This window comes from Arvicola amphibius, chromosome 12 (assembly GCF_903992535.2).
Source record: "Arvicola amphibius chromosome 12, mArvAmp1.2, whole genome shotgun sequence".
NCBI lineage: Eukaryota > Metazoa > Chordata > Mammalia > Rodentia > Cricetidae > Arvicola > Arvicola amphibius.
The window spans coordinates 87620095-87646291 of record NC_052058.2 but is presented as its reverse complement, the minus strand read 5'-3'; the positions used below and the strand labels follow the sequence as shown (position 1 = coordinate 87646291).

Genomic DNA, 26197 nt, shown 5'->3' with positions numbered 1-26197 from the left:
AGTATCCCCTGGGGCTCTGGACAAGGCCAGATCTAAGGTGGCTAGTGGGGGAAGCTGTGGCACTGCCTCTGCCAACTGGGATCTGGCAGATGCCTTAGGCCTCCTCATCCCAAGGTTCCTTTCCTAGAAAGGACCAACACATCACTTTGACCCCGGACTCTACTGTTTCCTCATGCCTCCTATTGGAAAGCACCCACAAATCCAACACTGCAACAGACAGCTTCTGTTGGCTTGGGAGGGAAAAGCAAACAGAAAAGTACTCTACAGGGGACAGGGCTAAGGCGCATGAAAGCAGCTAGCAGACATACTTTGCCAGGGCTAACCTTGGCCTCCCTCCTCGGGAATCTGGCAGGTGGCCACACCACCAATCCTGGATCTGTCTCGAGGGTCAGGCCAGCAGCACTGGACAGGTAATACTGAGGGAGAAGGCTTTGAGGGGCTGCCCCACCCCTCTCAGGCCTACAGGCTGCAGGTCTGTCTCACTCAGAGTCTCCTGGAGGACTAGAGGGTGTCACTTTCAGGACAAACCCTAGACAGAGGATGTGGGGTGCACAGGCCTGAGCAGGTCAGGGCCAGGACCTTTCTCTCCTTTGGACATTTTCTCACTTCACTTTTGCTTTGTCCTGAAGCAGGCTGTCACAGGCTGAAGAGAGGAGGCCTCTGATTCTTTGAGCTAGAAATTGGATACCCTGATTCTTTTTTAATTACTTTATTTATGTGCATCAGTATTTTGCCTGCATGTATGTCTGTATGAGGGTATCAGATCCTCTGGAACTGGAGTTATATACCATTGTGAGCTGCCATGTGATTGCCGGGCATTGAACCAGGGTCCTCTGGAAGAGCAGCCAGTGCTTTTAAGCTTTGAGCCATCTCTCCAGCTCCCATGTCTTGATTCTTAAGGTCCAGCAAGAGGACATCTGTCTTAGTTAGGGTTTCTATTGCTGTGAAGAGATACCGTGACCATGGCAACTCTTAGAAAGGAAAACATTTAATAGGGGCTGACTTACTGTTTCAGAGGTTTAGTCCATTATTGTCATGGTAGGGACACGGTGGCATGGAGGCAGACATAGTGCTGGAGGAGCTCAGAGTTCTGTGTCTTGATTTGCAAGCAGCAGGAGTCTCTGTTCACACTGGGTGTAGCTTGAGCATATGAGACCTCAAAGCCTACTCCACAGTGACACACTTCCTCCAAGAAGGCCACACCTCCTAATAGTGCCACTCCCTAGGAGCATATGGGGGCCAATTACACTCAGACTACCACAGAGCAAAGGTGAAAGTACAGCATAGTAAAATTCTTCAAGCAGCTCTTCTCATGAGTACAGGGATGCAGACAGAAGGTGGGGATTAGACGCTAAGGATGAATTTAGGAAAAGGTAAGCTCATGGCTCAGGAAGGAATAAAAGCATATCTTAAGTCCATGAGAGCAAAAGAGGTTTGCTTTTTGTCCCATGATCTTGTTTTAGCTTCAGGCTGCTCCTGAAATCCAGCTCAGGAAAATTTCCGAGAGCATGTTTAGCTTTTCTGGCAGTCTCTCATTCATCAAGAATGACTGTTAACAAAGTGGGGGAAGCCATCAGTCAGGGCTTTTGGTGTCCGAATTCTCAATGCTGCTGACTTTTGTGCTGTTTGACTCTCCATGCATGAGCATTAGCTCTACCGCACAGTAACTAAAACGACACTGTTTTCAGTCACTCTTGACATTTTCAGTTACGAGTACATATGCACATCAGAAGTGCTCAGACTGTGAAAGCCACTTTAGACTTTGTCAGTGCTGTGTTTGTTAGAATCTTCACTAGATAGATGCTGCTTATTTTCATTGTTTAGATGAGGGAATAAAAAGGCTTAAAAGGGTTTAAGCAATTTTGCCAAAGGTCCTACAACTAGTAAATAATAAAGGTAGAATATGAACTGAGACAGTCTAACTCTTGAGAGAGAGAGAGAGAGTGTGTGTGTGTGTGTGTGTGTGTGTGTGTTAACATGGTCTCACTGTGTAGTCCTGGATGTCCTAGAATTCACTATGTAAGCCAGGTTGGCCTCAGACTCACAAAGATCCATTGCCTTGATTTCCTGAGTACTGGGATTAAAGGAATGCACCACCACACCCAGTCCTTGAGCCCGTATTTTATAATTCAGTGCTTTACTGCTTAAACCAGCCATTCTCAGCATCTGAGTCGTGACCCCTTTGGGGGTTGAATGACTCACAGGGGTCACATATCAGATATTTACATTATGATTCATAATAGTAGAAAATTACAATTATGAAGTAGCAATGAAAAATTTTATAGTTGGGGATCACTACATCATGAGGAACTGCATTAAAGGGTCATTGGGAAGGTTGAGAACTTCCGGTTTAAACTGCTCTAAGTTACTGATACCCCCTTCATCCTGGTCCCCAGCTTCAAATCCTCAGCGTGTGCTGTGTTGTCTTTTCCCCTGAATTCCCTCGTTTAAAGAGTTGTCAAGTACCCATGAGTTCCTTGAGCTTTCATATCTACCCATGCTTTGCTTTTCTGTATATTTTTTGAGACAGGATTTCATTGTATAACCCAGGCTGGCTTTGAACTTACAATCCTCCTGCCTCAGCCTCTTTAAGTGTTGGGATATAAGCATTCATAACACTCCTGGTTCTAGTCTGTCTTCTTTAATCTGTCTGAAGTACTTTTATCCAATCAGTCTCCTTGCTTGTTTCTTTCTTTCTTTACTTCATCTTTATTGGCTTACTGTTCCACAGACCAGTCCTGAGCACCTCAGTCTAGCCCGAGAGCCCCAAAGCCTTGATCAACTGCGCCAGCCTTACTTTCCATTCTTCACCTTCCTGTGGTCTTAACTGGGGTGGTCTTAACTGCTTGATGCCCTTCATACAGTCCCTAAACCTTTCTTTGCATGTGTCCTGCCTCAAATCCTAAATATCCTTTATTTTTCTGTGAATTTTTCCAAGTCCAGCCACCCTTTAAACGCCACATTTTGTGAATCATCAGTTCTGCCATCTGCTCGCAGCTGCACTCATTGATGCCCCGCACATCTCACCCGTAACATCTGTCGTCTTTTACTTCCTTTAGTATATACTTCTGTGTTCTGAAATGCCAGAGTTGAAGAAAATGAACTTGGAGTTATTCATCATCTTATACCTTGCATCAAAAACAAAGAATCTCCTTTCTTTCCTTTATCCCCCTCTTCTCTCTTTTTTCAGTAAAAATGAATAGAGATGTATCTTTGGTGGCTGAGAAATGTTCATTTCAGTGGAAGTTCTAGAGTCTTCTGAACACTTCACTAAGTACCCTGGATCATCAGTGCTGGCATGGTACCCACATGATGACAGCCGGCCAGAGCAGCAGGGTTAGGTGACAGTGTAATGTTGGGTTGTACTGTGGAAGGTATACCACATTTAGTGCCTTTGATGCAATGTTTAGCTTAAACAGATCTTGGAATAACTGGAGCTAGTAGACCAAATGTCTGACTCTGCTTACTTGTAGGTCTGTGGATCCACGAACTTATATAGCTACATATTGGGTGCAATTTCATATCTCGTTCTTGTGTTGTTCTGAGTCCTTTCTGAGTACGTTTGAAGCAATAACAAATTGATTTAAGAGCAAGCTTGCACATAATCTGGTAGGACCAGATTTCTGTTGCTATTTGTCTTTAAATAAAGGTCAGTCACGTGTTCTGGGTAATAGGATGTACATACTTTAGGAAATATTTATGTTTTAATCTAGGTGTGGTGGCATATGCCTGTATTCCCAGCTCCCAGGAAAGAGGCAGAAAAGTCATAGGTGTGAGGTCAGCCTGGGCTATGTATGGAGTTACATGTAAAATTTTTTTTTCTTGTTTTATGTAAGGACTGAGAGATCAGCTCCCAGCTCCTACCCAGGGTTTCAAAAGAAAAATGTTTCTCAGGAGTGGGGAAAATGAAAGATTTGTATACTAATTTCACTCACTTGATCTGAGGGTCATTTTCTTTATTTCTTCTTTAATTCTAATTCTCTTGTCCTAATTGCCTATAATTTCTTATTTCTAATTTTCTGTTCCAATCTTTATTCTTTTACATCCTTATTCTTATTCCTCTACATTCTACATTCTTATTACTTCTCTGTTACAAATTCCCAAGCATATGTCTATAAAACACAGACTTTTAAGTGTTTTATAGTCCACCTGGAACAATAGATACAGTTGTGAAACATGTTTTAGTATGTTTCTATTCATCAAAATTATACAGATAAATGAGAAGTCATCTTCCTGACCATCCACAAATGCATGTGCCCATAAGATTGAGATGTAATTATGAGATTACATGTATACATCACATGAAAATGCATGGTGATGGGGAGATACCATAGCTGTTATTGCACAAGTGAAATTACTGATGATAGCAACAGTTTTCAGAGTCAGTGGCAGGGCTCCTCCAATAGAGAACCATTTGTCTGGTGGGTTGGCGTCTGAACTATCAATTGCTATAAGCTGTAATTGTGTCATGGCCTGTAATATGTAATAGCTCGTGACATTTGCTCTGACAGTAAGCTGGGCAGTTGTGGCGCGCGCCTTTAATCCCAGCACTCGGGAGGCAGAGGCAGGTGGATCTCTGTGAGTTTGAAGTCAACCTGATCTACAGAGCTAGTTCCAGGTTCCAAAGCTACAGAAAAACCCTGTCTTGAAAAAATAAAAAAAAATCTTAGATTTGAAACAAGTGAGGTTTATGCTCAAATTTTAGCTGTATTGCTTCCTGACTGCACATTTTCTCTCCCAGTGCCTACTTTGTCTTATCCCTGAGGCTATTTCCTAATCTACAGAATATATCCATTAATATCTATCAACAAAGGTACCATGAAAATGAAGTGAAATTACCTATATATAGTGCTTACTATTGTGCCTTTCAAATAGTTTCCACTGAGAGAATGGTGTTCTTCTCCTCCTGTAACTGAAACCTAAAAGCTACTAAGATCAACAGACTTGTTTTAGACATAACTGCTGGTTTTCAGGATCTTATTTAATGTAGTGGCTGAGCATCGCCTGGCTTTTGATCTTACTGTGATTCAGAATTTGACAGCCAACTCTATCTTTTCATAGCCACCATCAGGGTAGTTCAGCAGTGATGACTTGGGAGCTGCCCTTATTTAGTGTGTCTGCACCTTTCCTTCACTGCTAACTAGTGTATCTCTGCCTCTGCAGATGTCATTGTCCCTGAGAATGGAGAAACAGTGGGCACCAGAGAGATCAAATGCTGCATCCGACAGATCCAAGAGCTCATCATCTCCAGGCTCAATCAGGCGGTGGCCAACAAGCTGATCAGCTCAGTGGATTACCTACGGGAAAGCTTTGTTGGGACCCTGGAACGGTGTCTGCAGAGCCTTGAAAAATCACAGGATGTTTCAGTTCATATTACCAGCAATTATCTCAAACAGGTATGAAAAGAATGGTTGCTAAGACACTGTGTCACAGATAACATCTAGAATAATTCACACACAAGCCCAACTTCACATTAGCCACGGATTTCCCTTCGAAACAGTCTAATTGAAATTACATTTTGTTTTCCTGCTATATGACTACTGCCCGGGGGAGGTACTTAGGAGTTGTAAAATTACAGTTGATAAAAATGAATAGAAGGCCAGGCGGCGGCGGTGGCGTGCGCCTTTAATCCCAGCACTCAGGAGGCAGAGGCAGGTGATCTCAGTGAGTTCAAAGCCAGCCTAATCTACAGAGCTCCAAAGCTACACAGAGAAACCCTGTGTCAAAAAAAGAAAAGAAAAGAAAAGAAAAATAAAGGAAAAAAAGAAAAGAAAGTACAAGAGGTGATGAACTTTAGTTGACTCTGTATATGTTTAGGGATAAATTTGCAAGCCTTCAGACTGGACTGTAATTCTTTGGTTTGGGCCGGCAGAAGGTAGGAGTGATGCACATGTAGCCAAGACTGGCCTGACTTTTAACTTGCTATTTTGGTCAAGGTTGGTCTTGAATTCTTATTCTCCTGCCTCTGCCTCCCAAGTGCTGTGTCTGGCTCAACGGTGTATGTGTGTGTGTGTGTGTGTGTGTGTGTGTGTGAGAGAGAGAGAGAGAGAGAGAGAGAGAGAGGCTCTTACTCTATAGACCAGTTGGCTGAGAACTTGCTATCTAGAACAGAGTGGCCTCAGAGAGACCCGCCTTCCTCTTCCTCCCAGGTACAGGGATTAAAGGTATATATATATATATATATATATACCACTACACCCAACTTGGACTTGTTCTTAAAGTTGTTCAGAAATGACTAATCTGCATGTGCTCCTTCACGTGTTCTCTTTCAGATCTTAAATGCCGCTTATCATGTTGAAGTCACATTTCACTCTGGGTCCTCAGTTACAAGGATGCTTTGGGAACAAATCAAGCAGGTGAGTGTTCCTCAGAGAAGTCATTTCAATCCATGTTGGGCTCACTTACATCTTAGACTCTCCAACAGAACAGATTGTAGAATATGCTGTTAAAGTAGGGTGGCCATTATTTGGTGGCTTGCCTCTCTGAAAGAATTCTGTTGTATGCTTGTTCTCAATTAATGACTACCAGTGTTCCCTTTAAACCCTAAAACGCCATAGACTTAGGTAATACTTGATGAAGCCACAGAATTCCACCTCACTAGTTGTTTTGTCTTTTATTCAGCCTAAATGTTTTCTCAGAAGTAGGTATTGCTGGGTCTGGGGATATAGCTTGGTGGTAGATGTTTTGCCTAACATACAAAGGGTCACAGATTTGATTACCCGGTACCAAAAGAGTAAAAAAGTAAACAACAAAAATCTAGACATTGAGTCAGTCATAGTGGTGCGTATCTTTAATTCCAGCATTGAGGAGGTAGAGGCAGGCAGATCTCTGTGAGTTGATGGCCTACCTGGGTTTACATAGTAAGTTTTAGGATAGCCAGGGCTATGTAGAAAGACCTGTCTCAAACAACACACACACACACACACACACACACACACACACACACACTGTTGCCCCTGCCAAGAGTGTGGTTCCTGTCTTAGACTCGCATCTATGTAGCGTTACTACTGCTTCAGAAGGAGAGTTACTCCCTGGTCCTGAATAGAACATGTTGAGGGGTGTGAGCATTTCAATTAGGCTTACTGTTCTTTGGTGCTTTCCTCTGGATGAACCCTGGTTTTGAGGTAGATGGGTTAGAGATGGCGTTGGGTTTCATAGGCTCCTACATTAAGGGCTGTTCTGATGAGTAGGAGCCCAGTGGAGAGGCATTGTTGAAGCTGCCTGGGAGTTCCTTCTTCCTTCAGTGACTTTACTGTCCTCATCTCGGCAGATCATCCAGCGGATCACATGGGTGAGCCCACCCACCATCACTCTAGAGTGGAAGAGGAAGGTGGCCCAGGAAGCCATCGAGAGCCTCAGTGCCTCCAAGTTGGCTAAGAGCATTTGTAGCCAGTTCCGCACTCGGCTCAATTGTTCTCACGAGGCTTTTGCAGCCTCCTTGAGGCAGGTTGGTATGCAGGAAAGGAGCGAAAGCTGGAATAAGCAGAAAAGATCCTCATCTAGGGGGAAGTAATGTGCTCTCTGCTATCCTTATAGTTTTAAAAAAATCAGTATTTTTTTATTCTGCTAAAGAATAATATGTTACAGGAAGTTTCATCACCAAATTTTTCATGTGGATCTTTTTATAACTCTGGGAAAATTAGAGTGAGTGCAGTTAATTTCTTCCCATATAACTGAATGAAAAAGAGCAGAGAGGAGTACTGACTTTATATAAGTTTATATCGTATTTTAATAATGAATGACAGAAGAATGACTTTCTAACAATACCAGATCACAATTATATGGTCCTCCTGAGTGAGTGTGTGTGTGTGTGTGTGTGTGTGTGTGAGAGAGAGAGAGAGAGAGAGAGAGAATATGAATAGATGTGATTATGCTTCTAAGAGGAAAATGACTATTGACTATGCACTATCATTGTATTAAACATGTCATATATATGCTATTCAGTTCTCACAATTGTTGGCATGAAAAATATATAATTATTTCTATGAATCTGGTGGAGAATCTGAGGTGAGGGACTTGAGTCTTATGTTGTCTTTTTCTCCTAGCTGGAAGCTGGCCACTCTGGGCGGCTGGAGAAAACTGAAGATCTGTGGCTAAAGGTTCGAAAAGATCATGCCCCCCGTCTGGCCCGCCTTTCACTAGAGAGCCGGTCTTTACAGGATGTCTTGCTTCACCGTGAGTCCTTGTTTCTTTCCAAGTGAATTGGAGGGAATGCAGGGACCTCTAGCATTCCTTTACCAAGAATTCCACTGTCTCAGGCTGCTACTACCTTGCAAAGCGGCCCCAGCACTTAGTGATGCTTCTGAATTCCTATTTAGTTCTGATGGTGGTGTAATATGAATAACAAGATCAAAATTTATTCAAAATCATCCATCTCAGTTACTTCCTACTGGGTTAGAACAACACTTGAGTTTCTCCCCATTGCATGATTGCATGATTACCAACTTCTGGCCTCTAGGCAGGGTTGACCTAAGAATCTTAAACAGAATACCTGGTAAGTTCCTATTCCGTCTGCCTTATTACTGTCTTTATATCTTATAGGTAAACCTAAATTAGGACAGGAACTAGGCCGGGGCCAATATGGTGTAGTGTACCTGTGTGACAACTGGGGCGGACACTTCCCTTGTGCCCTCAAGTCAGTTGTTCCTCCTGATGAGAAGCACTGGAATGACCTGGCGTTGGAGTTTCACTACATGAGGTAGGTCTTGGTTTCACTAATCTGGGGAATACCCAGAAAAGCCAAAGGCTGGCTTTAGTTTTGTATCACAAGCTACAACATATCTTGTCTCTGTATACCTAGATTTAACGACATTATAACTAGTGTTTGTAGGTTAGGCCAGACATGCTATCTTTGCTTAGTTTTCTTGTATCACAATTTCTCAGCTCTTCATTCTGTTGTCTTTCTTGTCACTAAGGACTGCAAGTACTGATAGTCCGTGGTTCTATTTATTTATTTATTTGTTTGTTTGTTTGTTTTTATTATGTCTGCTTGTATGCCTGTAGGCCAGAAGAGGGTTCCAGACCTCATTACAGATGGTTGTGAGCCAGCATGTGGTTGCTGGGAATTGAACTCAGGACCTTTGGAAGAGCAGGCAATGCTCTTAACCTCTGAGCCATTTCTCCAGCCCTAGTCCATGGTTCTTTACCTTGGCTGAGAAGTAGTTTTCTTTCCCTCTCTGTAGACTTGGACTAGTGTGACTGTGAGGTTCTTTCTTTCTACATCCTGGCATCTCTTGCAGAATTAGAGCCTGAGTGTGGTAGCCCAAACCTTTCTTCTTCTCCTAGGTCATTGCCAAAGCACGAGCGATTGGTGGATCTTCACGGTTCGGTCATTGATTACAGCTACGGTGGTGGCTCCAGCATCGCAGTGCTGCTCATTATGGAGCGGCTGCACCGGGACCTCTACACGGGGCTGAAGGTGAGGGAGGCAGCCAGGGACTAGAGCAGCTGGGAACCAGTTCCTACTGACTTCCTCCTTTCCTGCTGTTTCACAACTTCTCACTTTCATAGAGATTGTTGGAGTAACCTCATTTACTTCATTATTTCCAAAAAAAGTCAGACATTTTTCAGAATTCACTTTTATCTCAGTATATTTCTGTAATGCTTTTATTCATTACTTTAAAAAAAATGCTTTTTTTTGAGACAGGCTCTCACTGTTTATCACTGGCTGGCCTGGAACTCTCCTGTGTAGATTAGGCTGGTCTCTCACTCACAAGAGATCCTCATGCCTCCTCCTCCAGTGCTAGGATTAAAGGCATGTGCCACCAAGCCCAGCTTATTTACCATTTTGATGTCCGGTGGTGTGATGGAAAATGTAGATTCTTTAGAAGAATGGAAAGCTTCTTATTATACTTTTGGATAAAGCCAGTTTTTGTTAAGTGAACAAGTATTTATTAATGACTATTTGTGCAAGGTTTGTATTAAGCACTATCAGATTATAGTAAGATGTGTAATTTCCAATCATGTTTAAGAAAATTGTAGTCAATGAGAGAGAGGTGGCGTGGGGTCAGTCATGAAGTCATAGATCTTGTTATGTGATCTTGATTTTTTTAAAAATTAAACTGGGGTGTGCCACTGAAGAATGACATTTGAGTAAGGGCGAAACTCTCAGCTGAATGCTGAGTTTAAGCTCTCATCTAAAACATTCACTAATAAGGGAATTAGGTTTCTTTTTTCTGTATCCTGCCGTGGAGATGAACAGAAGGAGACAGAAGCTGACCTCAGAGGGTCTGGATTCCCATATATGAGCTTACATGGAGACTTTCAGAAGTAAGGGAGAGAAACTTAGGAATATTTTCAGGAGTCACAGAAATTGGTGAGATGAAGAGACTCCAAGTGGTTTCCTCTTTATCTCAGGAGCACATGAAATTCTTTTATAAATGGGCTAGATCCATTTGAGGATCTTGGAGGAAATTAATTTTTGGAGGAAATTAATAGGACAGTTTTCGAGTAACGTTAGAATTGGAGCCCATAAAAATCAAACCTGGGCTAACCAAGCCTGTGAAAGCAAATCTTCCATGGACAGTGCCAGAGTCACCCGGATGCTGGGAGTGAGATGCTGCTAGACCTCGGACTTCCGCTTCAGTCTCAGGTGGTCCTGCTGACCAACTGCAGCCTGCAAAGGGCTTCCTTGTGCTTTGTGTCCTACACCGCTTGCTCTTCTCTGCCCCTCCCAGGCACTGTTCTGCCCTTCCGTGCCACCCTAAGTCATTTGGTCGCTCACAATTGAAGTCTCAGTTGGGCTAAGGAGTTGGGCTCTTTTCCCTTCCCAGGCTGGGCTGACCCTGGAGACACGTTTGCAGATTGCTCTGGATGTGGTGGAGGGAATCCGCTTTCTGCACAGCCAGGGGCTTGTCCATCGGGATATCAAACTGAAGAACGTGCTGGTGAGTAAGAGCTCTATTCAGAGAGGGTCCCTGCCTCTGCAGAGGCCTGTGTAAAAAAGGAAAGACTGCATGGAAAGCAGGAGCATTTCCATGGTGGGTAGATGGTGTCCTGAATTTCAGCTTAAGGAGCAATTTTAACAGACTACCTGTGTCAAATACTTTTCCCTCCACTGTGGGAAATTTTAACTTCATAGAAAAGAGTGGGATAGAGTGGCATAGCGGAAACCTAGCTGCCCTTGTCTCCTATGCCCCTGCCAGGGTGCCCCACTCACTCACAGTCATATTTTCTGTTTATCTTCCTGCACCATATGAAGGTAAGTTGCTGATAACAGTTCACTCCTAAATATGTCAGTTTATCTCTCTTAATAAAAAGTATCTTCTAAATAATTAAAATGCCATTATCACACTCAAGAAATCTATCATTGATACACTACTGTTATTAACGACATACTCTGGGCCGGGTGGTGGTGGTGGTGGCACACACCTTTAATCCCAGCAGAAACAGAGACAGGTGGATCTCTGTGAGTTCAAGGTCAGCCTGGTCTACGTGAGCTAGTTCTAGGACAGGCACCAAAGCTACAGAGAAAGCCTGTCTCGACAAAACCAAAAACAAACAAACAACAATAACAACAAAAAAACCCATATACTCTGTTATTGTCTCCATTATATCCTGTTGCTCCAAATACGGTCTGTTTGCTGGGGTTTTTTTTTTATCTATTTATTTATTTTGCCTAGGAGCTAATCTAAGGATGCTACAGTATATCTTGTTACATGCTATTTTAGCCTTCTTCAATCTAGAATAATCTTTGCCGTTTTTTGTTTTTATGTCATTTGTATTTTTGAGGAGTCCAGGTCTTTGCTATTGTTTAGGGCTTGATCAGAGATGCTAGATAAGAGCTAACATGCATAATGCACCTTAGAAGTCACATTGCATAAATCATTAAGGAGTCTTTTGACGTACTCCTCTTGAAAACACCTATTACAGTCACCGAAATGGCTCAACAAGCTGTGGTACCTGTTATTACATAGTGGAAGGAGAAAACAGACTACTACAACTTGTCCTTTAATCCATACACACACACAAAGTAAATAAATAAAATGTAATTACCTAGGAAAAAATACCTTCCAGTATCACATGGCAACACCCCATAAAGTTGCAGTTTTGGGGGAGAGAAAGATAACTCAAAAATTATTGATAGGAAGCTAAGAGACAATCAGTAGCCAAAGGGGACACATTTATTCTCTAGGATCAATTTCTGCTTATTTGTTTTTGTGTCATTGCTGTTCTTTCTCCTGTGCTGGGGTAGAGCCAGGGTCTGTGCATGCTAGTTTAGGTCTCTGCCACAAAGCTACACCCAGCCCTGGATTAGAGCTTCAAAAATTAAAGAATTACTTCAGCTGACGAGAGGGAGGTCAGGTGCCAACATGTTTTCCTCATTTTACAGACCTTCATTACTCATTCTCCCAAGATTATAGTGATCCCAGTGTGGGGATATAAAGGTGAAAAAACAGTCCTTGCTCACATTCGGGGAAGAGGACAGTGACAGGAACGAGTCTGATACAGTAAGGTTGGAGGAAGGACTTAGTAAGTACTGCTTTGAGGCTGGGTGTGCAGACACAAGGTGACTCTGACCTGCTATTTTTGGCAGCTGGACAAACAAAACCGTGCCAAGATCACTGACTTAGGATTCTGCAAGCCAGAAGCTATGATGTCAGGCAGCATTGTTGGGACACCAATCCATATGGCCCCTGAACTTTTCACAGGTAAGACTAGAGGGCAAAGAGTGGGTTTAGGCAGACCCTAGTACTCGAGTTGGGGTGCTTCCCCTCAGGTAAATAGTGTGGACAAGTACTGCTGGCAGGTATAGCCCAGGTAATGAAGAACCAGAACAAGGAGAGTGAAGAGGTAAAGAAGTGAGAAAGAAATGAAAATGGGAGTTACCAAGTGCTCTTTTGGATGTGTCTCTGGGCTATTAGCACCATAATTGCCATACTTAGCACTTACTTAGTCATAAAGTATTGGTTGAATAACTTCTAAATGATGGAACTTGTCATTAGAGAACTTACTATCAACATGGAGATATACTGAGAGAGTTAAAGTAATTTGAAGGGATGTAAGGCAGCATTAAATGCTAAATTAACAGGTGCTGTGATTACTGTGATGCAGAGTGAAAGAATAAATTTAGGTTGGAATGCTGGATGGTTTTATGATAAAAGTGAGACTTGGGGTAATATTTGAGTCCTATCTAGAAAAATAGATAGTAGAAAATAGATAGTAGAAAGGGAACTCAGGTCTGAGTGTGCACTTTGTAGTAGGCAGGGCAGGTATGTGATGATGTTGGTGTATTTTTATGTTAGATTTATAGGTAAACCGGGGCTGGATTGATGAAGTAACTGGCCCTAAACACTGAGGTAGAAGGCAATGAAACTGTGACTCAAACCTAGGCCTTTCTGCCTGTACAGTCCAATCATTAGGGCAGAAACATCTGGAGGCTGGGGAAGGGAAAATACCAAGGGAAATTGCAAAACAGAAATATTTATGGCAGGAAAGAAATCTACCTGGCAAATAGTGACAGACAAGGCCAGAGAAGTCTATAGACTGCAAACCTTGGGGAGGGTTAGGGTCTTATGTAAGTAAGGAGGTACTGAGCTTTTGAGCAGTGGAGGGTGGCAAAGAACATATGCCTGGACCAGCTTCACAGCCATTGGTGGAAGGGATGTGAAGGAGAAGAATCAGTGTGAGGTGACCAGTCAGGCAAAGATTTGTGTCCATGGTTGGTACTGATGCTGAAATAAACAGGGTTACAGATTTGAGATAAATTCAGAAGACAATGGGAAAGCTTTTTACTGCCTTGATGTGAGTGTTGGATAGAAAAGAATGGCTGTCATGGAAGTTTGAAACTCTGAACCATAGTGGATGGAGGATGATGGTACTGTACCAAGGAAGATGGGAAAGAAATCATAGGTCAGTCACTAGTATTGATATGAGGCATAATTAACAATGCATTTCTATTTCTTTTTTAATATTTATGTATTATATATTTTGCCCGCATGTATGTATGTGTACCATGAGTGTGCCTGGTGCTCAGAGAGGTCAAGAGAGGTTGTTGAATGCTCTGGAACTGCAACCTCACGTGTCTGTGAGCCATGTGGATGCTAGGAATCAAACCCTGGGCCTCTGTAAGAACACCAAGTGCTCTAAACCACGGAGCTTTCTCTCTCTCCAGCCCTTAAATTTCATTCATTTTTAGAGGTTGTCACCTGGTTCTTCATTGGGTGGTACACAAGGACCAGGAACTAGTAAACAACTGAGTCTGGCCCACTGGAGCCAAATAATAGACCCTTTTTCTTTTCCTAGGTTTACTTTGTTCTCTTCCTGCTGCTGTTACTCCGCCTTGCCTGCTGCTTATTTAAATTCCTTTTATTGTTATCTGCCCTATTGCTGTCAGAATACCATTATACAATATTTTCTTCTTTTGTATCCCTGCTCTAAAAAAAAAAAGACATGCTGCCCAACTCTATACTCTTCTTTGCCTTTAAGCTCTTTCTATGAGAGATAGGATCTTCCTATGTATCCTAGACTGGTTTCAAATGATCCTCTGCTTTCCTCTGCTTTAATCTCTTGAGTGCTGGAATTACAGATGTGCACCACACCTGCTAATCTTTGTCTTTATAATCTTTATTTTTCTGGTTCCCACCCATATTTCTCTAATATGACCTTTTAGAATTGATCTTGCATACTGTCCCATTAAAATGATAAAAATAATTAAAATGATTTTCTTTCTCTTTTGACAAATTCTTATCTCTTGGCTGTCTTAGTAGCTAGCTTTCTATACTGTAAAATAGGCATTACAAATGTTCGTGCCTACCAGGCAACTTGTGAAGAACAGTAGATAGTAAGAAGCTTTAAAAATTGTGTAAGGACCTGTAGAAGCAAGGCAGTGGCTCACTGTTGCTCATCTGTCTTTACTGCAGGAAAGTACGATAATTCCGTGGACGTCTATGCTTTTGGGATTCTTTTCTGGTATATTTGCTCGGGCTCTGTGAAGCTCCCTGAGGCATTTGAGAGGTGTGCTAGCAAAGATCATCTCTGGAACAATGTGCGCAGAGGTAAGAGCCACCAAATGCTTTGCTTTAACTCCCTCCTGACAGCACAGCAGGGCACACTGTGCTCTGGCCACTGCACAACATGACGTTAGGCAGACCATCGTAGAATGCAGAAAGGACACTGTAAACCAAACCTTTGCTACTGGACAGCACTATATTATCTCAAAAATGGTTTCTGCTGCAACTTTTAGTGTTGGGTTTTCTAAGCCAGTGTTGGTTTTGCCATTCCTGTTAGGTTATAATCTAGGTATCTGCAGTGGGAACCCGAGCTCTCTGCTCTCCCAGCTCTCCTTGATTGGCTGTATTTCCTTGCTCTCCTCTAGGGACCCGTCCAGAGCGTCTTCCTGTGTTTGATGAGGAGTGCTGGCAGTTGATGGAAGCATGTTGGGATGGTGACCCCTCTAAGAGGCCTCTTCTGGGCATCGTCCAGCCTATGCTCCAAGGCATTATGGACCGGCTTTGCAAGTGCAATTCTGAGCAACCAAACAGAGGACTAGATGACTCTACTTGAACACAAAACCTTTCTCTTTATTCTGTTCCTTTCTTCCCTCTCACCTTTAGGCCATGGGGAGAATCTGTCATTTGTTTATTAAGGGAGCTCCCAAGGGAATTGGTGCTTGTTGACAACTCAAGACCTTCCTGGGCAGAGATGGCTCCTGGACCCTGAAGCATTCAGTGGCTGTTTTAGTATTCATACTGCCTCACACTATCTCTTTAGCAAAAGATTGTGTCAGATGTGTAAACGCTGAAGAATGTGATGTTCTGGCCTCAGAACTGAAAAGGAGGCAGTGCTAGCACTGGCTATTCACTGTCTGTTTCTAAACCAGGTGTGACACTGCAGTGCAGGGGACTAAAACTATCACTGTCATGACTTCAGCTCTAGGCGGGAACAGTTCCGTTATCCAGTGGTAGAGACCACTTAGAAAACATGACATTAGTTCAGGACTGTATGATTATAAGGGCAAAAAACAAACCATTCCAGCCAAATATACCTTGTGGTTGCCTGGTTCTTGTTCTCTGTAACCAGGATCTCAGGTTGTAAGTCAGAAGCCCCAGAAGGCAGCTGGGTGTGAAGCTGTCTGCCCTCACAACCCAGTGTTTACATTTCCAGGGCCATGGAGCCCTGGTTTCTTCAGGGCAGGGCTAACCCAGAACAGAATCTTTTGATCCTTGGGTTTTTCCCCACCTCCTACCCTTCTTTTCCCTCAAAAAGGGGGGAACTACTCCAGATATCATGGTAGTTGGACTGAGTGTCTATTAAAAATAGACTATAATTTTGTTGTTGTTTTAATGGGATGTAGCCCAGGCTGGCCTTAAAAATCTTATCTTTCTGCCTCATGCTCCAAAGTGCTGAGACTGCAGGTATATGCTGCCATGTCCAGCTTTTAACTGTACAGCTCCCTCTCTTATCTCCTTCCTCAGTGCTGGGGATCAGCCCACAGCCGCAGATCTGCTGGGAACCGCTCTCATGTTACACGCCAGCTTCATAGAGCTTTCAAAGTTCACTTTAATACTAGGCACCGTGAGTGCTGCTGAGGATGCAGCTGAGCATTCTGGTCTCCTACTACTCACAGCTCTTCAGAAATGCCGTGCAGTGCTTTCTCCATGCAAACTGTAACAGGCACGTGATAGGCCCTTTGGGTGTGTTGGCTCTAGCCTCACTTTGGTAGAATGCTTAGTTTAGCTCTTAGAATTTTCACATCTACTCAACTATACTTAGGTACTCTGCTCTGAGCATTAACTTGCTGTCCTCTGGAGACAGTAGGATATCCAGGAAGCCAGGTGTCAAGAAAGAAGGAATGAGCCATCTCTATGAGTTAGGTCTACTGTGTGAGACTTCAAGAGGCCTGTGTGGCGGGGAGACTGCTGCCCTTGTTCTGAACTCTAATACAGAGACTGCAGTTCTAGCGTGGACACCATATTCCTAACATTCTTTGCACATATTAGCTCAGACTCAGAAGTAGGAGGTTAGATTTTGTTTTTCCCTTCCTGAGTCCATTTTCAGTCTCCTGTCAGATTGCAGGTTCCTTTTTTTTATCTTTAATTTTATAAAGAAGATTCCTTCCATTTTTTCTGCCCAGTGGGAGGGAGAGGCTAATGCTAAGTGAGGAGATAAGGAGTAGTTTTGTAGTCATTCATAAAAAAGTATCTGAAAAAGTCCAAGATATTCTTGAAAGTGTCCGGCCGGGCAAGCCAAAGGCCACATGGGGGTATGTGGTGGTGGTATTTCAATGCTCAGCTGGCTGAGTATGTGAACACATGTGTCTAATTTGTGTGTATTTTACTTTATAACATTGTAAGCTAATTTTGGATTGTTTTTGGCATCTGTTATTATTTTAATGATAAAATGCTATGAAATGTACTGTACTGTATATTACTTGGGAAGACACTAGGTCCTCAGAGAAGTGTGGTGGCACTTAGCACAGGGCTTGATAGGGCCAAAGTTTTGAAGATTTACCTCCAGGCTAAGGGAGGAAGAAGGGTGGCATAAAGAGTTACCTTCAAAAAAATTTCCATAGGGGGCAGTTTATTGTAGCCCTTAAGTGACCACCTGGCTGCTTCTTAGGAGCTGAAAGCCTGGTTACTAATTTTGCTGTAGAATGGAGTGGCAGGCTCTCCTGCAGAGCAATCAGAAGAAAGTTGGCAGTCTGGCCCCTGCGCGGCTCCTGTGCCCTTGAGCTCACAGCAGCACAGCTGAGTCGCTTCTTGACTGAGCAGTCTTTCACTCTCTCAGAAAGCGGACTGCTCTGGTTGTTCCCAGACCAAAGAGAGTCACTTCTGACTCCATCCACTCTAAGGGACAGGGCTAGGCAGCCACTGGGTCAAAATATTAACACTAAAGCCCAAGGAACCCAAGAAAGGGTGCATTACTACACAGTTAGAGCAGGAGCATGGTGAGCTGGACTCTGTATTTTTGCTTGAGCTCTCAGACAGGTTAGAGCACTCAGGGCAGGCCTAGTTCAGTGGAAAATGTGCTTAGCACGCACATGGCCTTGGGCTCAGTGTCCAGTACCAAAACAACACAAAGGTCAAAGAGGGCCGGGAAGTCAGTGTTCTTCCTGACAGAAGCGGTGTGGGCGGTAGGGCTGTAAAGTGACAGCTGCACTAAGTGACACTTTATTTTTGTTGTTGTTGTTATCTTATTTAGCACTGAGAAGCCCAGGGGATGGGTCAGTACAGTCACACTGAGGGAAACTGAGGCACCCTCTGATCTTGCTCTGGAGAGATGCCCTGCTTGTTTGATCTAGCTTACTGGGAGACTTCCTGAACCCATGTTGTGTCAGGATGGACTAATAGCCTTGGAAAGTGCAGAGCTGCTGAAAGTGTTCAGAACGTGCATTTTGCATTTTCTGGGTCAAACAGTCCACATTTTCCTTAAAAGAAAATGAGGATTTAGTCTTCTTGGTGTTGGGGTATGTGGGGTAGAGCTAGTGTGATATTAGAGTGGCCTTATGGCACCCGCACTGCAGACTCCCCTAGAAGTTTCAGGTGGTACTGTTGTTCTTAAGAGCTGAACTTCATCTGCTCTATTAGCAGCGCCTAGTGTGATGGACATTGTGGAAACTGTGTGAACGCCTGACAGCTGGGGTTGCTGGGGAGGCCAACTACCCCAGCGGGTTGACAAGAAACTTAGTCTGGGTGGCTTGCTGGGTTTTTTGTTTTATTTTTTATCTTTATGTAATATTTTTATTTGTTTTAAAGAACTAATGTCTATTACAGTATTATATAAAAGTGTAACATACTAAGTGTGTAGAATAAAGTGCAATAACAAAAACTACTTTGACACAAATTTCAGCCTCTGTACCCTCCTTTTTTGCACAGTGTGGCTCTTTTCGTGGCAGTGTTATAGTGGGACCATGTTAGATGTATGTGTGTGTTTGTTTATTTTGAGAGACACAGCCCTAGCTTTCGTCTTCATTTGGTGTCATTTGGATGGCTGTGCCGGGTTCTGTGGATCTTCTGTAAACTGTTAAGATGTGGGTGGCAGGTGTGCTGCATAGTAAAGACCACGTTTCAGGCTATCCATTTGGCTTCAGCTTTTCCTCATTTACAGGATGCTCCCAAGCCCTGCTCCCTCCGTGACCTGCTGTCCTCCCATTTGGGGAGACTGTTGGAATACTCCCGACTCTCAGCTTTGTTGCCAGCCTCACACTTCTCTCCCTTGAGCTGGTTCTGCACCTGGCCTGCAGCTTTCCTTGGCAGGTATCCCACGACTCTGGAGTCTTTAACACAATCCAGGTTTTACCTTCACAGCTTCATACAGTGGCCTCTCTGGGCCTCCATGCAGGACACATACCTGGCTTCAGGAGCTTTCCTTGGCTGTCAAGGGAGACTCCACATCTTTTTTTTTTCTTTTCTTTCTTTCTTTCTTTTTTTTAATATCTTCAACTCTAAAGCCAGAACCATGTGGCTGGCTGGAGCTGCCAAGTTCTGGCGTTTGATGGGCTGGAACTTGGCCTCCTAGTCAATTACAGTTACATCAGCTTTTTTTTTCTTTTTAAAGATTTATTTATTTACTTATTATGCATACATTGTTTTGTACTCTATGTTTGCCTTTGCCTGCACACCAGAAGAGGGCATTCAGATCTCATTATAGATGGTTGTAAGCTACCATGTGGCTCCTGGGAACTGAGCTCTGGACCACTGGAAGAACAGCCAGTGCTCTTAACCACTGAACCATCTCTCCAGCCCTGTGCATTAGCTTTCTGTTGTTGATGGATTCCTTCACTACTTAAGCTTTTCTTTAGTTCCTTTTCACAAGATGGAAGCTTAGCTGGGTGGAGTCTTGCCCTGAGGTCACCACACCCTTTATTCCATTTAGTAACAGGCTTTTCTTTAAACATTTTCATCTCTACAAGAACTGGACTCACTCTGATTACACTTCCTGGTGCTCCCTTTCTCCTCAAACTGGACATTTTGTTTTTCTCTTTGTCCATCTTGCTCCTTTTCATTATAGATCTGCTTAAGAGTGATTACTAATGACCACATGACACAGTCAGTACTAGGCTGTCTTGAAGTCTCCTCTGCCTTGAAGTCTTGGATTAATGAATCCAAGATTCTTCAAATTTTGCCTCTGTCAGTTTTAGGACAAGGGCAAAACCCAGCCACATTATTTACCAAAATATGACAAGAATATCTCTAGGCTACTTACTAATATTCTTCCCCTCTGAAACTTCTTGAGCTGGCCCCCCACAATTCAAATCACCCTTAGCACTGTCTTCCATGATTCTACTATGATGCCCATTAATCCCTGCTTAAAGCATCCAGCTAATTTTCTAGTCTAAAGTCCCAAAGTCTTCCGCATTCCTCCAACAAACAGCACAGTCAGGCCTACACAGCAATACCCTAGTCCCGGGTACCAACTTCTGTCTTAGTCACTGTTCTGTTGCTGTGAAGAGACATCATGACCAAGAAATTCTTATAAAAGAAACATCAAAGTAACTATGGGTGGCCATGCACTGACTGAAGTTTCTTAGGACCCTACAGACAACTTGTACCTGGAAGAGCAACCAATGCTCTCAACAACTTAGTATATGCTAGAGGTAACATTTTGAGTCAATGGAAAAAAAGACTATCTGATAAAACTGGTTATCAATCTGCTCCTGTAACAACAACAACAAAAAAAATAGGATGATTTATAATTAGAATACAGTTCTGGAGGCCAGAAAGCCCCAAGTCAAGGTGCAGACCAATTTGGTGCCTGGCAAGGGCAATTCTGCTTCATAAATGTAGCCTTGTTTCTGCAGCTATAAGCTATAAGAGATGATTAATACTGTGTCTTCACAATGGAAGAGTAAAAGGATAAAAAGGGACAAAGGCTGGGCTCTCTCATGCTAGAAGAGATGAATGCCCAGTGGTTATTGTAACAGATGCCTAGTTATAAAATGAAATGGCTGACCTCTAGGAGCTACATCTGGGTCATCTAGTAAAGAAGGGCCAAGGAGGCCGGGCGGTGGTGGTGCAGGCCTTTAATCCCCGTACTTGGTAGGTAGGAGCAGGCGGATCTCTGAGTTCAAGGCCAGCCTGGTCTACAGAGTGAGTTCCAGGAAGCCTGGCTACAACAGAGAAACCCTGTTTCAAAGAACCAAAGCGGGGGGCAGTACACAAGGTAAGATAAAGCAGGCTCTACTTCAGAGAGAAGGAGCCAGGGAAGAGCAACAGAAATTCACAAAAAGAACCATGTTACACCACAGGTGTAAGAGGCAGGGGAAGCAGAAATCGAGGGAGTCTTGATGACAAGCCCTCAGCCTTCAGAAGTCTCCAATCCAGCTGCTGGGCTTGCTGAAGCCCTGCCTTCTCAGTGGGGTGGGTTAGCAATGAGAAGAGCTCCCCTAGCTCAGGGGCTGTGTCAGGGCATCATCTTGAGGTAGAATCCACTGTTCAAACCTGAGCTATCCTAAGGGCCAGAGAAAAGGAACAGTCTTAAGTAATGGTGCCTTAATTAAACTTACTGTGGCCCCAAGGCAATAGGTAGCCCTGGGAAACAGCCGTGGAAAACAGGAGGACTGGGCACCGGCCAGCTAAAGAGTCCAGCTGGCATGGGACTGAAGCAGTGAAGTGTATAAAGAAATGTGCCCTTGCCCTGGGTCTGCGGATGAAGACCTCATGCACTCAGAATAACAGCAGTGGTCAGCGGGTGGGTCATCCTTTGGCTTTCCCTGGAGAGTGAGACCTGAAACTCCCACAGACCCCTTGGTATCTACAGCTACCTCCCTTTAGCAGGGTGATTAATGCTTAGAGGGCTCCGAAAGTGTGGCGGTAAGTTCACTAGTACAGAAGTCAGTGTCTGGTTAATTCTGCGAATGCCAGCATAATAGGGAGAACTCCCAGCTAGAATACTAGGCACATACGATCTGGAGAGTTTGGAAAGTGAGAAAACCTATCTGGTCCAAAGATGAAAAAGCTAAGTGTGTCCAGCAGCGGCCCCTAGTACACAAAGAACTACAGACGTACTACAGACAGCGATGGTGGCCATTACATGCATATTCCATGTCCACACCCATACATCTCAGGGAAGATGAGAGTCCATAAGTTGCTCCTCCATACATAGATATTGGCAGACTTCAATATTCAAGACGCAGCCGGAAAGAAGCTAACCCAACACTCCATTGTTTTTAACTTTCTTTCCTTTTAAGGGGGGGGTACCCCTTCTTTCTCTTACTGTGCTCTTCTCAATAAAGTATGTTTTTGTTTTTCCTTCATGCATGTACCTCATTTTAATTACATATTTTTCTTATTGTTTGGCAATTTTCTTTCATCTTCCCTGACAATTTCTCTTTTTCTTTCTGTCTACTATACTTTTAGTAGTATTTTGATTTTATTTCATTGCTTTTAAAAAGCTTTATCTTTTAACTTTTTTATTCCACTTCTTATGTTTATCTAATTTTGGTTACAAATTTTTTTCTTCCTTGGGAAACCTTGTATTTTTTAAAATTTCTTGCTCTTTCCTTTTCCCCTTCATAATATTCTTCACCATCCTCCTCTCGTTTTTCCTGTCCTTTAAGATGATTTAAAATTTTCTCATTTTATTATGTGTATGGGTGTTTTGCCTGCATGTATGGTCTGTGCATCACATGAGTGCAGGAGCTGTGGAGGCCAGAAGAGGGTACTGGGTCCCCTAACAGTGGAGTTATTGATGGTTGTGAGCTGCCATGTGGGTGCCAAGAATTGAACCGGGGTCCTCTGGAAGAGCAGCCAGTGCTCTTAACCACTGAACAATCTCTGCAGCCCCTGCTTTTTCTTTATTTGGCATTTACTCTCTTCTTCACTTCCCCTTTCCCTTTACTTGATCCCATTCATTTATTATTTCTACATGTACACTAAATAATTTTTAACTCACTAGTACTCTACATTAATTTTACCATGTTCTGTTTCATGGCTATTGGTGAGCTATTACTGGGTTGCAACGGATTTTAAGTGTATTTCTCTATTTTGTGTGGTTTGATGTTGTTACAGCAATTTTTTTCTCCTCTCTAAGTGGTACTAAGCATTTAATACCCCCTCCCAGAGATTAAAAAGATTCCCCAAGTACATCAGGAGAACTAAGCACCACGGATAGACTAAGCAACCAGCATAGTACAATTAATAGACACTAGAGCTGGGTGTGAATTTAAGGAGACATGAGAGGAGTGCAAGAGAACAAAGTGGATTAGAGTCACAGAGATTTAGATAAGAACGAAAATTTGACTAGGAAACTAGAGTAAGTGAGCCACAAAAAACAAGATGTATATTTTTGAAAATGGGGTACTTGAAACAGATCTCAAAGGCGGTACGGGTTTTTGTTTGGTTGGTTTTGGTGGCCACAGCATTATGTCCCTGCAAGTGAGAGGCTGGAATGCAATAAGGTGCAATCAGAGAGGTCACTGGAGGAGAGAAGGCAAGAAGCCAGGGAGTCAAGGTGATGTAATAAACTGCCAGGTTGTTGAGGTCACCAAGGTGATGACAGCAATAGAGCCAAAAGGAAGACGAGTGAGGCCCTGAACAGACAACACATTGTGAAGAGCGGAGGAAAGACTAGATGCCAGCAGCAAGGAGGAACAGGGGTAGTGTCACTTGGCGGCAGTGCTTTTAAAGGACAGGGATTTCTTTTCTCAGGAAGGGGGAGAAGAAATGGTTTGAAAGAGGCTGTGGTGGGAGCCATTATAGCTATATAGACCTTAGGAAGGGAGAACATGTCTTTTCCCAGGGAGACGGGAACAAATGTGCACTCCAGGTATGGCAATGATGAGAGACCAAAAACCAAGTTTACTTAATTCCGGCTTGGTGAAGTGACAAGCTTATTGGGAACACTTACCAGAAGCATGGGTGAGTTGAAAGCCACTGGATCACCAGAAAACCCACTTAGGCACAGTTGATGACAAAGAACACCCCATCACCGGAGAACTAAACAACTTGCAGCCAGGTCCACTGAACAGTCTCCTCTTCCCCTAGCAATCATCTATGGCTTATATAACCCTGGGAACCTTGTACATTTCTGAGTGTTCTGAGCCTTACACATTTTCATAGCCTTCAAGGTTACTATGTAGACTACAGCAGCCTCAAATTCAGAGATTCATCCACCTGTCTTTCCTGGGAGCTGGGAGCTGGGAGCAAAGGAGTGCACCACCATGCCTGGAAGCTTGCTGAGTCTTAGAAGCCTTTCCCTCTAGGAGGGGAAGTTCAGAGAAATGGCTCTCCAACAGAAGAATTCTAAAATTCTAAAAATCTAGAATTAGGAGCTGGAGAGATGGCTCAGCCATTAAGAGCATTGCCTGCTCTTCCAAAGGTCCTGAGTTCAATTCCCAGCAACCACATGGTAGCTTACAACCATCTGTAATGGGGGTCTGGCGCCCTCTTCTGGCCTTCAGGCATACACACAGACAGAATATTGTATACACAATAAATAAATAGATATTTTAAAAAATCTAGAATTAGGGGTGATGGGTGATGGTTCAGAGTATGAAGGCACCTGTCACCAAGCCAGATGACCTGCGTTCAATTCTTAGGACCCATGTAGTAGAAACAGAGCTGACTCCTTCCCCAAGATTGTCCTCTGATATCCACAGGTGTGCCATAGACACATAAGTAAATCAATAAATAAAATATAAAAAATTTAATCTACAAACTGTCTAGCATGCACAACGCCTTGGGTTCTGCTGCAGTGAGAACAGATGTCCATGTTAAGAGGAATGCTAGGGTTAAAGTTCCTGCAGCCAGGGACACTGATGAAGGTAGAAAACAGAGCTTTGCAGCTGGGTATGAGTCAGCCAAGCTGACCAGATAAGAGGAAGGACAGGGATTCTGAGAAAAAAAAACGAGGTCAGTGTCAGCAGGCGGGCTGGCTCCCACACCCATGGAAGCCCCTCCCCCACCATCTACAAGCTACGTCTTTGCTCTCATAGATTCTCATCTCTGGTACAGCTAGTTCTAACAGATGGACCCGCTACCATTTCCAGAGAGGAGACTGGCCCAGACCACCCCACAGACAAGGAGCTGGATATGAGGCAACCAGAGATGACTGCAGCTGCGGCTCGGTAGCTGTGATGGGACTTAGCTCCCTGCTATGATAAAAACCACATGCTGTCCACAAAAGCATGAGACCAAGAGACCACAGTCTAATAAATGACTGGCAGACCCCACCAAGGTCTGAGGTCCATAATACCCACAAGGTTGATGTCTAATGAGTAGTGACCGGCAGACAGCCAAGGTCAACAGCTAACAAAGAGTGTCAAAATACCCAGGGCAGCTGAGAGGCAAAGATGTGTTTCCTCCTGCCAGTCAAGAGAGATGGACATCAGGAAGGAGGGCGAGCCTCATTCCATCGGTCTGGAAAAAGGATCTCAGGAAACTCAGGCTTATTTCTTGTAATTGAAATTATATTAAGGGAAATTTTTCAAGAGAGAAAAATTGATCCAGTACGAGAGGATAGGGCAAACTTAATGCTGACTCGTTGCTACCTGAGAGTCTGTCTATAATTGTCTAGTTGGTCCCTAGCAAGAAAGCAGAGGTAGGAATAGTTCAAGATGAAGGTCCCAAAGATGGAGTAGTTGCTAGGAGTGGAGTGATGCCTGAGAAAGCTAGACATGGAAAATCTGAGCACATGGAAACTACGTCTATCTTTCCTTTCCCTTTCTATGATGTCTTGCCTCTCCCCTCCATTCTACCTCTCTCCTCTCCTTCCTTCTTCCTCTCCTCACCTCTCCCTCCCTGATACCCTTTTTAAGTTTATATTTTGAGGAAGCATCTTGCTATATAGCATGGCTCAGGCTGGCCCTGACCTTTAGGTCCTCCTGCCTCAGTCACCCAAATGCTGGGATTGAAGCTTGCACCATGCCATGGCTAGTAGTTCATTTTTTTTCCTATGAATGAATTAGCTTTGCAAGTATACAATAGAAAAGAAACATTTTCCTCATTTTCTAAAGCTTCTTGTTGCAAAGTTGTACAAAGTGTTTCTTTTTGTTTTTGTAATGCTGAGGATTGACCCCATGGTCTCACACATACTTGCTAGGCAAGGGCTATATGGAGGAGCTGCATTCTCATCCCCAAAAGGGGATTGCACATTGTAGACCAGGCTACCCTCAGACTCACTAGTGTGAAGTCACCCTTTATTGGCCCCTTGAGTCCTGACTGAGTTTCAGCTGTGCATGGTTACATCTAGTGGAAGGTAGTGCTTACAATTATTTTATTTTCATACTTTTGCTGTCACTTTTGAATGACAGGTTTAC

General features: G+C 43.4%; 1 protein-coding gene across 1 annotated transcript in view; it reads left to right on the top strand.

Moving 5' to 3' along the window:
* Dstyk (dual serine/threonine and tyrosine protein kinase) overlaps positions 1–18783 on the top strand; it is a 50049-nt gene extending 31266 nt beyond the window's left edge. Inside the window, 10 exon segments of the mRNA XM_038349627.1 lie at positions 5164–5396; positions 6273–6356; positions 7271–7447; positions 8046–8175; positions 8542–8698; positions 9286–9418; positions 10773–10886; positions 12536–12650; positions 14862–14996; positions 15317–18783. Of these exon segments, the coding sequence (XP_038205555.1) occupies positions 5164–5396; positions 6273–6356; positions 7271–7447; positions 8046–8175; positions 8542–8698; positions 9286–9418; positions 10773–10886; positions 12536–12650; positions 14862–14996; positions 15317–15504 (1466 nt within the window). The 3' untranslated portion in view covers positions 15505–18783.
* Positions 18784–26197: the final 7414 nt, after the last annotated feature.